The following is a 14041-nucleotide window of genomic DNA, read 5'->3' as shown; positions in this document are numbered from 1 at the left end:
TCTGTAGTTAGGTGTTGTAGTTGTAAGGTTTGAGGTTGAGAGTCAATGGCGGGGTAGCTTCGTGTCAGGTATAAGAGCTAGAAACAGGGAGAGGGAGTAGACTGAATCTTAGGTTCTGGACGGGAGATGTCTTTAATAGATGAACAGGTATTTATTAGGGACGATTCACTGATACAAGAGGCCTCGTCACTTCGAGACTCAAGAGTGGCGTACGCGACAATGCGAAACCGGTTCCATGAACTGCAAGGAACCTGAACCATTCTGTGACAAGCCGCACGGGATTGATGTCATCATGGTGGCTTGGCGATAAGGTGCTTGCGTGGCTGAATTTCAGGGTCCTACACAGCCACCATGTCAACCAACGCGACCAATGCGAGCTCTTCCACCGTATCCCAGAAGTAAATTGTTGGGGAGCATGTGAAATTGTGGGAAATATTGAAATGGCGGCAATCTCAACTTATCTAGACATTTTGTAGATACTGCGTTTTGTATGATGCGATGGCGTACGGAGATCATCGCTGTTTTTCGGAGCCCGAAACGGGTGTCGTTCGGGGAATGCCAGGAAAGCTTACCCGAAGCCTGTGATCCTCGGTTTAAGCTTACACAAAGGCCGAAACGCAGTCTTGTAATCACCATCTTGCAACCGTGATAACCGCACTTCTCTTCAGTTCTTGAGAGTGGCATTTGTCACTAACAAAACAAAATGACACAAATACAGACCTCCAGCGATCCAGAGACTCTCCATCTCCCCCGCATTCTCTGTCTTCACGGCGGCGGCGTCAATGCACAAGTCTTCGAACTACAATGCCGCGCTCTCATCAGAAGTCTCGCTTCCTCACTGCGTCTCGTCTTCATGCAAGCGCCCTTCATTTCTGCGCCTCACCCCGACATTGTAACCGTCTACGGTGAATACGGCCCTTTTCGGCGCTGGCTCCGCTGGCAGCCCGACCATCCCGAGATTGAAGCAGAGGCCGCCGCCGAGCTACTTCGGAACCAGACCCGCAGGGCTATGGACACCGACCCCGGCACCGGAGAGTGGATCGGCATTCTGGGGTTCTCGCAGGGCGCTAAGATTGCGGCGAGTTTATTGTGGACGCAGCAGAAAGTCACGGAGCAGTTTGGTGCGGAGGAGGCGCTGACGCAGTTCAAGTTTGGTGTTCTCATGGCTGGGAGAGCGCCTCTGATTACGCTGGATGCTCGGCTGCAACATCCCCCGGCGGTTGTTGATGCGGCGCTGTTGAGCTCCGAGTTCAAGGACTTCCCCGAGTCGAATGTTGGCGACCATGTCTTGACCATACCGACACTACATGTCCATGGGCTTCGAGACCCTGGACTCGAGCAGCATCAAATTCTGTTGAAGACATACTGCGCAACTGGCACGACAACATTGGTTGAGTGGGATGGGGGGCATCGCATACCCATCAAGAGCCACGATGTCGACGCTGTGACAACTGAGATCATGAAGCTGGCAAAGAACGCAGGCGTGAAGCTGCCAAACTGATTATCGCGAATGACTTCTTTTCTTTGTTTTTCCACCAAGTTACGATACACTCAGAATTTCCGGGTTCCAGGCTGTTTACTCACATAGACTAGACAACGATATACATACATATTATTGACTTCCCAGCAGCACATCCTATAGTCCCAGATTGAACCCTTTTCCCCCTTCGAGAGTCTTGTGTCTATGTCCTACTCGGTAGCTCGGACGAGAACTACTAAACCACGTATCGCACGGCGGCTGGTTTTATTTATAAATCTGCATTTAATAACGAAACTAGAAGTATAAGACCAGCTAAGTAAATCTCAGATCCATATACCTCAGACTGTATAATTCCCTCCATTCAAATCTGGAACTGTTAAACATCTAACATTGCCTAGATATTGATCCCTAGTTGGTTCTTTAGGTTAACAGTTTTGAACTCCTTCTTGACCTCTACAAACAGCTCTTTATCATTGCTGCTGCTGTCGCTGTTGGTCCCAGATTTCGATCATTGCAAGAATTGTTCTGTACTCTAAGTATGAACTTCGTGGTGGTGGTGGTAATGGTCTCGCGCGTGAAACCGAATTTTCGTTGATGATCTGCCGTAGCGAGACAGGTCTAGTGACCTCAGTTAGAAGTCCCAGCTGGCAGATAGCATCACCGTGGCTTTTGATCTCATTCGGATCGATCGAAGAGGTTTGTATGGCGACCTTACTATGGCCGTGCCGGTAAGCAACCAAATCCCAAGCCTCCACAACTGTAGTCTCTAGAGCAAGCTCTGATGTCCCCCGTACAGTAATGACGGCTGGCTCCCCATCTTCTCGAGGCCTCTGGTAGCGAAAGAGCATCGCTACGCCTTTTCTGCCGTTCCATAACTCCATCACGTTTAGTCTCGGCATCTTAAGTGCAGTGTAGGCAGCATTCTGAAGCATGTCACTAACATACTGTGGGTCTGCATCTCCAGTGAGGACGTTTGAAGTCAGCGCCAGTGAAGTAAGTTTACTCCACGTCCCTGAATATTGAATCTGAGGCGCCGCGAAGAAGAGACTGGCATCGGCCATGAAGGAGGCAGATAGCATCTCAAGGTGTTGACTAGTACGAGCAAGCCCCTGGCTCACGCCTTGGCTTGGCACCCTGATAGCGGGAGCCCGGTGTATTCCTGGGTAAGTCTGCCGGTATATTTCTGGGTAAGACTGATCGACGTTCTCGAATATTGTTAACTTGCATAATGATCCAATTTGGGGGAAGCTTTCGATCAGCTTTTGGTTCCCTATTTCCAAATGGTTAGCGGCTGCATCATTTAAGTTGTCGGAGATCAAGTAAGCACTTACATTTATCCGTCTGCAAGTCCATTCCACCCAATTCTCTCCAAGGCTCATAACAAACTTCCTTTATGTTTGGGAACCGCGTAAGCATATTAGCGATTGCGAGTGGCTTCCATCGTCGACGAGTCTGTTGGCGAAAGAGCACAACCCCAACCACAGGCACACGGGGGAGACTCCGCCACCACTGGAACTCAGTTTCGTCATCTGGGAAAGGGCCCTCGCCCATGATCTCGTCAAATACGTGATCTATGGTATGTTCACTCGGAGCAGCGATGGGCTGTCCGACAACCCAGCCATGAGCCGGGTCATTCACGGTGACTCCATGTTCGTGTCCATGATGAGAAGGCTCGACTGTGTCGGTGTCTGAGTAGAAGCTTATATACTTGAACCAGTGCTGGTTGTCACTGGGTGAGTAGACGCTGATATCGAGAACCAAGTCTCCACGAGGCTCCCATGCGCTTAGTGTTCTGAACAACTTATGAAACGCGTTCACGATGAATTGGTTGTCAACCGCGTCTAAGCCCCATCGGTCCTGGTTATTGCTCTCACATTCTGTGCAATCGTACCGCTTCAGTTCCACCCGAAACCAGATGTAGCGAATCTGGTTTCTCTTTCGGACCAGAATAGCTTGAGAGTTGGGCTCGGTAAGGCGCGGTACCGTCAGACTGATCTCGGCAAAGTTGAGCGGCTCGATAATTGATCGCCAAGCCCGGGAAACAGTCGCAAGCTGACTGCACTTCCCGCCGAGAATTGGCAGAAGACCAATAACCTCGTTCTGATTAGCGGGAGACAATCGATTCCATAATTTGCTGTCTATAGCCATTTTTATAAGCTTCCAGTAGGTTGAGTGTCAAAGATCGCAGTTGGTGTGGATTCAGGAGAATGTGGTGCTGTATTACTCGAGGTTCGGACCTTTGCTTCGGGGTTGAAGAGATTAAGATCGAAAGCCGGCTACTTCTGTCCTTATATAATTGATCTCCATTAACTCAGCCCCGACTTTGGGTCGTTAACTTTCAGCAGCAAAACTTACAATTCCCGCACAAACTCACCTTGCCTTGTTATGTTTTGTGTGCCTTGTGTTTTAAGCTGGATCATCACGGTTGAGTAAATGGCAGGCACTTATTTATATACCTTGAGAGTCATCAAAATATCTAGTTTTTCAGCTAAAAGCAAGATCTTAGGCAACAGGGCGATAAGCGAATTGCCTATATATGTTTATTGGTGCTCTTTACTTTATGCCTTGGGGATGGACCCTCCTTCAAACTCCTAACCTTATCGCAGTACAACCCGTCAAATCAAGTAGTGCCTGTAGGCCCAAGTATTGAAATTATTTAGGTAAGCAATAGCTGAGTATTAGATCTTCATTTCTAATTGTACTAATGAGCTGTTAAAGGTAATGATCAAAATACCCACGGGCACTACTCAACCTGTTCTCGAAATAGAGGATCGCACGGCAGTCGAAGAGCCAAGCACACCGGTCGTTACATCTCAAGTTGATATGCCACTACAGGATGCCTCCACGGCAGCCAAAACAGTCTCGTGAGGTTGTATAGTGTTATTAGAATAATCCTTTAAAACCCGTCTCCTGTCGCATGAATCGCGCATGGGCTGGAAGTCTCCCACAACACAAAATTTTGAAATGTGGACGTATTCTCAACTATGGACACCTGTTCAATCAAAAAAAAAAAAAAGGATTAAGAGGATGGCTCAGATTGTCGAAAGGTAGTGAACCAAGTCCCTTTACAGAGGCACACAACACACAAGCCGTTAGGTAATCGAGTGAGACGCACCTTAATGAATCCATTCCGTAAATGCAACGAGTAACCCGAGCTGGTAGCGATATAAAGACGCAAGTACTCGAGCTGTATAAATGGGTACCTACAATGAGAAGAGAATTATGGTGTTCTATGGGGGCCTAGAAAGTATTAATGAGGCTGCTTGTAGAAGAGACTGTGGATATGTACGGAAGGAAACTTATGACGAACAAGACCTGGAAGATGCTGGCCTGAAACTTGGCCAGATATGGCCAATGACTTTATCCACTAGATAAAAAGAGAGAAATAAGTAAGTTACCTTCTATCAGTCTTGCAAATTGAAATGAGGCTGCATTGAGTCGGGTGAAGAGGCACTCGTGACTTGGCGTTTAAGGATGATGCATGCTGTAGATTCACGCCATGTGCACGTCAACTTACATCCTGATACTATCATTGATCTTGGTGTAAGTACTTGGAAAGATTTTTGGTGCCGATACGTGATAGGGGATTCCCGGCGTTTGTCAAGCAGTCCGGATGCGATACGATAGGTGGGTGGTAAGGTCAGCGGTTTTTAGGGTAGGGCATTTACACAGATGCGAGGCATGTGGCTTCCGTAGGGTGTTAATGCAGTGCGTGGTCTGTTTGTGTACTCCTCTTACGCAGTAACTGACTGTACTCTTGGTGCGTCTAACACTGGTCGACATTGAATCCCTACTTGGCCAGTAAGTCCTGAAGGTCTCAGTTTCTTCCGCCGCTCTAGATTGACACTTTCCTATTCTCCATATTTTCTCTGCTTCTATTTCCCCCAGTTCCGGACCGTTATGCTACAGGATATGCTTCCTCCCTGTTCCACTTAGCTCCATGAGACGCCCGCCGGTTCCCTAAACTCCACCAGCCTAAGGCATCGCAAAGGTCTTCTAACCGCAACGAGTCTGGGGTGATGTGGAGTGATTGTATCAATGTATCCATCTGGCAAGAGTTCTAGGCACTCGAATACGAGAAGAGTCGACGTACCGTTACGTATCAATATAAAGGGAAGTTTACATTTATTGACGTGACCCGATGTAATAGCGAGCTGCATTAGTAATTAGATACCATGAGACTACTAGAACCGACACACAAGACCCATCAGTGCTCTATAGCATCTGGTCTTATTATCTGACAGCCCATAGTATAAGATGCTACTTTAAGCAGATTAGCAAGCAGACGTTAAATGGATCGGCGCCCCTGCAGGATCGAGGATACCGTCACGCCTCTAGTATCGAGCCTACGACAAAGACTAATGGTCATGCATTGAATCCTGGCGCTATTACAATGGCTTTCATTTACTTTGTTTTTCTTTAGCACGAATGCAGCGTTACGACACATCCTTTCGAATCTGAGGATATCGGCACTTAGTTTCACGATAAGCGATAGAACCAGCCGACACCATAGAGTGGTGACGGCAGATTCGTTCGTCAAAAATGACTGGAAGATACAAGCCAGAAGCCACGTAAATCGAGATACCGATCTCCGTTTGTTTCTTGTTCAAAGTGCTCATAAGATGTATGGAACTGATCATGGCTTCGGATCTTCGTGCATCTCCGAAATGCTCTCTGTTTTGGCTACATACCCCAAAACGTGCCTAAACCTCGCTTTAGATACTGGAGCTTTGGGGGTAGGGAAAAAACAGAAGAATGACTTACACCAAGGTGCTTTTCCTCACCCCCTAGCGGAGGTAAGACGTTGAACTTGGTCCTCCAACAGGCCTATCAAGTTAAGCATGCGGGGCTAGGAAAAGTGATCGATTGCCGATGCGCGAGATGCTCGCTTAGACGATCCGGCTGAGCCAAGAGGAGCCTTAGACAGCGTAGTGATTGGCCCTAAGTGTCACTAGCGCACACTCGCGGCTTCGGACATTTGCGCGAGGGTGGAGCGCGGCGACGCCTACTTTCGCCTAAAACTAACTGTCAATAAGACGTAACGCCTGATTGCACTGGAGATACCATACATCAGGCAAAGAAGCTCAGCCTCTCTGCCTCGTTAGGCCTACCGCTTTTTTCTTCTTTAGTTAGAAGAACCTCCTCAGTTCAATGTATTTCTCCGAAGCATTCAATCAAGGCGCAAAGACGGCGTGCCAACTTGCGTTCTCTCCATTCTCAGCGTTGATAAACTCATCCTCCGTATCGCTAGAATCTGTCGGCTCAGCGTGAACCTCGCTGTCGATCAAATGTCTTGGCTTCCGAGGGCTCTCGGCTGTTGATTCAGCCGTGCCCCCACATGATAGTAGAGGTGTTGTTGGTTCTCTCATCAGGCTGAGGAGCCAGGGTTTAATCCTTTTGTTGTCCAATCCGTCAGTGACCAAAGTCTCAAAGAATCTAGAATGAACTGATGTGCGGGTTAGCTCCAACGCCACAACTCGTCATTGCACAGACTTTGACAAACAAGTTGAAAGCTGAACGTCCTGGATCGAGCTTCGCGTACCACCTCCACAAATAGGACAAAGCCCATTGGACCGCATTCGTCGACAAGGTTGCGACTGTGTGCAATTGCAAGGGTGCATTTCAGACCATGAGCTGCCAGGCGATGCTGATCTGTTTAGCACTCTCTGTGAAGGGTGTAAGGTTATGATAAGGCGCTAAACATGCCAGGGGCCTTACAACCACGTGCCACCGTTTTTTAGTCAACCCGTTTTCTCCAACGCTCAAAGTTCAGATCACAAGAGTAGAACTTCGGCGGTCTAAGCCATCGCAATAAGGCGGTTCAGAATCATATAATAAAAAGGGCTTTCCCCGGAATGTAGGTAAAGAGGCTCACTGGTTCTATCTGAAGGGCATCGCAATCACTACAGCCGATGAGCGACAAGATAGAGAGCTCCAAACCACGGGGTGATTATTGAGGCTCTCGAGCTGTATCTTGAGGCTGACTCCTAACTTTAACTTTCTTGAGGGTGTCTACTCTGCTGTGTTGTGGGTCACCTGTATGTGAGGCCTTTCCATTAGATGGTTTCGCAATGCTGGAATACGCGTTGGTTCATCATGTCCGGAAGAGGAACCAACAATGTGAAGCGGTTGGACAATGGAAGTCAGATAACATGTCGGCGGCGCTTTAAAACCAGGCAGTCCGCTTCGCAGTGAAGAAACAAGACGTGCATTCCAGCTTATCTTGTATTCTGGTCAACCCTTTTCCGATCACTCTTTCACTCTTCCTGATACCACAGGCGATATGGTTCCTCCAGCCTCTGCCTTGAACCCCACCGGGTATATGCCAATTGACACAGTCAAACATGCCCGTGCAGTTGTCAATAAGTGTATCGATGGACGTCTACAGCTAGTTCCTCGCGGCCCAGACGATCGAGAAGCTGCTCAATTCTCATGGCCACCGAACCCAGTCTTTGTCTTTGAAGATCTGGACCAAGTGTCCGGTTCACCCGCATTTTTTGAGGAACCCGAACCCAGATTTTGCATCAGAGATATCCCGAGTGACACTCGAGTCAATCTCACACGGAAATCTATAACAATCGTGGTGAAGGGTCGAAGATATTGTGTGGTTGTGATTTGCAGCTCGCAGGCCAGGCAAGAGAACCATTATGGGCATCCTGATTTGCAAATGTCTTGGCCTTCAGAGATGAAACTACCCGAAATCCACGCGCCGCCTCAAACACATGCAGCACCATTGGAGGCTGCTCTACACGATATGAAAGGTTCGGGAGTGGAATGAAGACTACACGACAGCGTTGAAGATAAGAGGGCATTTTCAGCAGTGCCGAGATTTGAGCCGGGATCAGTCTTTGGCCTCGAAACATTATTTTTGTATGAACCTTTTAGTCATTGGTAGCTAGGATCCTGAATCTTCCATAAAGTTGAACGAGCTTCGCAAATCCTGGTGGAGGTAGCTGCCAGATCAGCCTCGCCCAGGGCATACCTATCGCATCAGTAGCATGTTAGATCGCTAGATTGCATCTTTCCACCTACAATCTACATAAAAATATCACCGGATTCCGCTCTTCCGAGGGCAGCGAGAGGTGGGGTGCGCAAGAGTGTCTCTATGACCATTGCTTCACCGCTGGAGAGTCTAGAAGCGCCAAAGTCCACAACACACAGTCACCGAGCCGAGCATGATTTCGGAGGACAGCAGGATAAATGAGGACAGCCGAATGTGCCCAGCCGTTGGCTTCATCACGCTTTTCCTTGAGAAGCCTTTATTCCGGTCGATCATGCGGTAGACCCGTTGCATCCAGTAGCGTATCCGTCATGAGAAGAGCTAGGACAGATGGAATTAGCAGACCTGAGCTTGGCGCCACCTTCGGCCTCAAGCTTCCTGAAGAATTAACACCGGCCGTGTCACGAACAAATCAACTCATCCAGTCGATAACTTGGCAGCCAGGAACCCCGAATTACATCGGGCCAATATTGGGGGCATAGGGGAAGCAAGAGCCGCCGAGTAACTCTTCAACACTATCAGCCTAAGAGTGTCTCACGAAGGGAACTAGTCAGGTCATCTCACAACGGGTATAGATGGCTATAGCCATGCCGTAGATATTGCATAGCTACGTAGAATGGCTCGTGCTTGATAAACGCAGTGTTGACCATGACTGTCGCGTGGCCATCGTCGTCGAGAGGATCCGGAGAAGAGCGGCCCAAGCTATTACCGAGGTTCATTCTAGTGATTGCGGGAGTTAGTGTAGATACAGACCCGTTTGTCTTTCTTCCTCGACAGTGCCATCTGGATTGATTCTCGTTTCTGACTGTACCGCGTATCAGACTTAGCCCTTGTTATACTGAGTCATGGCCTCCGTGCTCGCTAGTCGAATGTGAGGGATGACACCCCCCTCAACTTGGCTTCATTTATCTTGGAATGCAGGTATTTTGTAGAGATGAATCATCTTTCCAGCATCAAACATACTACGGACAACAAGGTTGAACCCTGTATCCGTTCACATAGATTGATCGCCCAAAGTACCCATCAACGAGCACTGCACTATCGGTTCAATCGAGGTACATCTCAACCACGATGATATTGGGACCCCAGGACGTGTTTGGCATGTCTATCAACAATCCGCCTGCTCGTACGGAGGGTATTAGCAGGAAGAAAGATCGATACACGGTTACTCCAGGCAGCTTTAACACGCGAAACGCACCTATCCACCAAGTCAAAATCACGACTGAACCCAGAATTGCCATCTGAATCCTGTTTCAACGAAAACCGTTACCATTCAATGGATAGCAATAAACAGACAGGATTTGTTACGGGTTCATGCCAATTACGATTGAGCTATACTGAAACTTGGATATACCCCTGGAGAAGCAATAGCCTTACAATAATTAGTGACAGACGCAGAGTGGCTATTCAAGACATTACAGATTTACACTCAGACATGTCTTGCTTCGAGAAACATTTTTTCCATGGTATCAGTGGAACATACCCAATGCAGATACGCTTGACAAACAACACGACACATGTTGCCCGACTGCACAAACTAAATTAGCGTACACCAAATTTTGGTAGGCAAACCTCGATACCAAACGCTCTTTCTGTAGGTTGGTACAATGAATGTAGCTGGCCAAGTCGGCTTTGAAGGCTGGCTTGTTCAAGCGCGTCTGAGGCAGTCCGCCCATAGTACTTCAATGTTCACAGACTGAGATGTCAGAATGCCGGGACCGATCTAGTCGTCTATCTTTCTTTTGATGTCGACCATCACAACGAAAGCGGCATTGAGCTTGGATGTTATGTCTAGCCGCTGAATATATGTAAAGAACAGAAGGGTGAAAAGACTGGATGAGGACCACTAAGCATGTTAATGAGCGGTGCCCACAGAAGCTCGCGTGTAGAGCTGTTGAAGGGACAATGTTTGCGTACGGTATAGACACATTTCAGGACCGGAAACACAATGTTGGTCTCACCACACGCACCTCTGAAATGTTGCTTGTCCAGCCCCTGAATCTAAACTTCAAGTTCTGCCAAGTCCTCTTCACACATTGCGTTACTGGCACAGCGGTTCCATTTGAGAAGCTGTATCATTCATTTGGCCTTCCTGCCGATCAGTTTGGGTCTCTTTGTGATTTGTTTACGTAGTTTGCACTCCTTCAGTGGACTTGAAACTTAAGCCTCGTTCCACAGGTCTCACCATTGCGATCTCCTTTGTAGTACCGCCCTCGAAACCTACCCCATTTACAATAGCTGCAATCCCAGACCAACGGGCCGTAGAAACACATTGATATGCGGTAAAATAGCGAAAAGAGGCGAAGAAGCTGTTACCGTGGCAGTAATTGAACGATTACTTTAGAAGCTCTAGCTGCGTAATGACTCTCCCTCCATTGATGTCTGCGACTGGTGAAAACATCGGTTGACTCTCTAGGACCCTCCAGAGCTCTCGTACTCAATCTCACCTATTAGCCCACGGACGAATCATGTATGATAAAGACCTGAATAAGCGATATGCACGGTCGCTGACCCGCATACATTCAATCTGCATCCTTGCTCTTCATCGATGTTCGTCGAACCAACATGTCATGAGAGTCAACATCCACAATGTTAACAGTCGAGCTTTAGCGTGAAGCATCGAACTCCATTCCGGGGAGGGTATCCGTTCACAGTCTAGACATGGGCTGGGGACAGGGTACGAAGTTCCGCGCCTGAGATGATTGCATCATCTCTTTTCTCGGGGGATGTTGTGCTAAGCGTCCTGCTCGGTCTAGCTGATCGTCCTTGCAGTACCATTCTTTGACACCTCCGATGCTGACGCTATCAGTCGTGGTTCTTCAGTCAATATCTCAAATCAGATCAGTTTGACGGCTTTCATTCCGCTACGAAAGCCCTCTTTACTAAATCTTTCACACCATCTTTCTCATCCTGACTATTTGGGACACCACGCCTTGTTACAGGGCTAAGACTCTTTATCGGTACACATAGGCATGCATGTTTCAGTTGCCCTTTAACTAGCCTTCTCTGCTTCTTCTCTCTCATCAGGTGCTGCCATTACCCTCGCATGGCCCTGGCATATCGACTACAAGTCTGCTGGCATGGCAGATCTCGCTACATGGAGCCATGTTATCGCGGTCTTTCTACTTTTTTATAGTGTTTAGCACCAGTATTATGTATCGTCTTTCTCTACTACGCGAGCCTTCGATTCCTTAGTCCTGTGAGACGAATGTTCGCAGAAGTGGGCCATTTACTACACAGACAGAGGTCATCGAGGACGGTGGTGTAGAATCGCTTTTGTGAGTTCTTAATCACGGAACCGTGGTTGCCGGGTTTAGTTTCTTCAACGTAGATAGGATAATTCAAGTCTTGCCCTTTTCGACTTTGCAGCAATTGGCTTCATCCTCCCTTCGTCTCACTTAGATGCCGATCGACAACCCGTCAGAGCCTGCTTTCCTGGCCAATCTGATACGTCCACCCCTGTCCTCCACTGGAGCTGCCTGTTGATCCTGGTGACTGAACTGGCTTTGCCGCCTGAGTCTGTTCAGTCAGACTTGTAAATGCGAATGTTCATACTCGGTGCACACGGGTAGGATAATGTTTTGTAGCAGTCCAAAGCTCTTACGGATATCTACAGATTTATTGACAGCTCTCTGAAAACAGTTTCCTCTACCATCACTTTGCTTCAATCATGCCATGCGTGAGCCTGGAGTGGCCAGTGAGATTGACTTGTCCGCTTCTACTTCTTCTCAACTGAATAAGCAATAACCGTGGCCGGACTTCGCTCGCTCTTCGTCTTTTCTAGGACTAGGAACGTATGTGTTGCCCCCACTGCATCTTCCAATTACGCCCAGGCGTTTTGTCGTTGCTGACATGCGGACGGTATGACACCTGGCAGACGTGCGAGTGTGCCCCATGAGGAAGCTGGTGCACTATTCCACAGCCCTGCCATCAGATGTCCTAAAATTTCTTGGGTTGTCACATATTGTCAAATTTATGATGGAAAGGCAATACATATCAAAAATGGACTGAATGCCTGCAGCGGGCTTTGTTATTGAACAGGCTGTGATCAACGCAACTAACAGTTGTTCACCTATGCACGCATCATGATGCGGCGGGAGGCCCACCAAATGACCAAATGACCATCTTTGGCTGTCCAGCTTAGCCAACGATCAAGTTCTCGACTGACCAGGCTGTCGTCGTCTTCCACACTTCTCGTTTTAATATTATCCTCCTCCGGTTCCTACATCCTCAAGACTAATTCAACGTCCCGTCAACCTCGTACAGACTTTATCCCAGACCATCATGCCGTCGCATCACGAAAAGCGAGTACAGGGAGTCGAGAACCTGTCGTCTCACCAGGGCACGTCAGATGCCATCAACCAATTGGTTCCGAGGGCCGTTTCGATACCTCAAAGGGGGTGTCGGAGAGAACTAAAGACTCAAGCGAGACAAAGCGAAGCTTCGAACCGCATACGATACGAATATTGAAGTGCTATCTCGTCATCAAACCGAGTTTGAAAGACAAAAGGTCGATTTTAAGAAGCAACTTAGCTCTCAAAAGGCACAGAACGAGGCAATACTGAAAGCATTAAGAAACGGCAAGCTGAATTGACGGCATTGCAAGAAAAGCTCGAGGTTAAATCTTCGTCTGCCAAAGAGTTGATGGATGAGAACAAGAAAAAGGGGTCCACGATCAATGTCCTCGAAGCTACTAACGCTTTGCAGAAAGAGATTTTATCGAAAGCAGATAAGGAGTTGGCAACGTTCCAAAGTGAACAGGAGTGTATACAGAAGCGAGTAGATGGTCTAAATACGAGCTTAGGAGAAGCGCGCGGGAGATTGACAACGTTTCATTCTTTCGTGGTCAAGTTTGACAACTTTAAAGCCAGAAGGACTGAAGTGTATGTTAGAGCCAGATTGCTGCTACGATCGATTTCTAATATACCTGAGTAGTGTAGAAGCTTTGAATAGTATGTTGAAGAACGCATTCAGCTTCGTGGAATCCTCCACTGGCATTACTCTAGACGATACATTCCTGACCGATGTGCCAGTATGGGCAAGGCTTCGAAATCACGCCTCCATCTAGCGTACAATTCCTCTACCTTCTTACGGTATATCCGGCCGGCAAAACACCAAAAAAGAACAAAAGAAACATACAACACCGGGGATTCGCTGGTCGTCACCGACCCAACTACTGATCCAGCGCTTCGTGGCTTAACTATGGGAGAGCAGACGGGATCCCGTGTTCTCCACGAGCTATGGTCGTATGTGACAGCCGAAGCGCAAACTCGACTCATTTTCGGGGACATTGGGGAGGTGTGATAGTTGCCAAACCTGGTCGAAGCATGTAGCCTAGGCTGGTTGAACTGGGTGCTTCCACGCTTGATATGCTATCCAAGTCTGGTACGAACTCACAGCGAGCGATGCTATTCCCAAGAGCACAGCAAAAATGACGCCGATTAGTGTAGCCATCATTACATGCCTGGCACCACTCTTTCTCTGCATCGACTGCTGGAGCCAGCCACGAGGTCGAGGAGTTTGAAGTTCGTTGTATAAGTCTGCTAGCCTGTCGGCTAAGT

General features: G+C 48.1%; 2 protein-coding genes across 2 annotated transcripts; one reads left to right on the top strand and one right to left on the bottom strand.

Moving 5' to 3' along the window:
- Nucleotides 1–703: 703 nt before the first annotated feature.
- FSUBG_1904 (oxidoreductase) lies at nt 704–1501 on the top strand (the record flags this gene model as incomplete). Its single annotated transcript, XM_036679620.1, has 1 exon — nt 704–1501. One exon carries the CDS (start codon nt 704–706, stop codon nt 1499–1501), a length of 798 nt encoding a protein of 265 aa, XP_036542547.1.
- A 449-nt stretch (nt 1502–1950) lies between these two features.
- Nucleotides 1951–3628, bottom strand: FSUBG_1903 (PRANC domain protein; the record flags this gene model as incomplete). Its single annotated transcript, XM_036679619.1, has 2 exons — nt 1951–2750; nt 2812–3628. 2 exons carry the CDS (start codon nt 3626–3628, stop codon nt 1951–1953), a joined length of 1617 nt encoding a protein of 538 aa, XP_036542546.1.
- Between the last annotated feature and the right edge of the window lie 10413 nt (nt 3629–14041).

Source organism: Fusarium subglutinans, assembly GCF_013396075.1.
Source record: "Fusarium subglutinans strain NRRL 66333 chromosome Unknown NRRL66333_c0000016, whole genome shotgun sequence".
Taxonomy (NCBI): domain Eukaryota; kingdom Fungi; phylum Ascomycota; class Sordariomycetes; order Hypocreales; family Nectriaceae; genus Fusarium; species Fusarium subglutinans.
The sequence above is the reverse complement of the archived record's forward strand: the minus strand, read 5'-3'. Positions and strand labels throughout refer to the sequence as shown.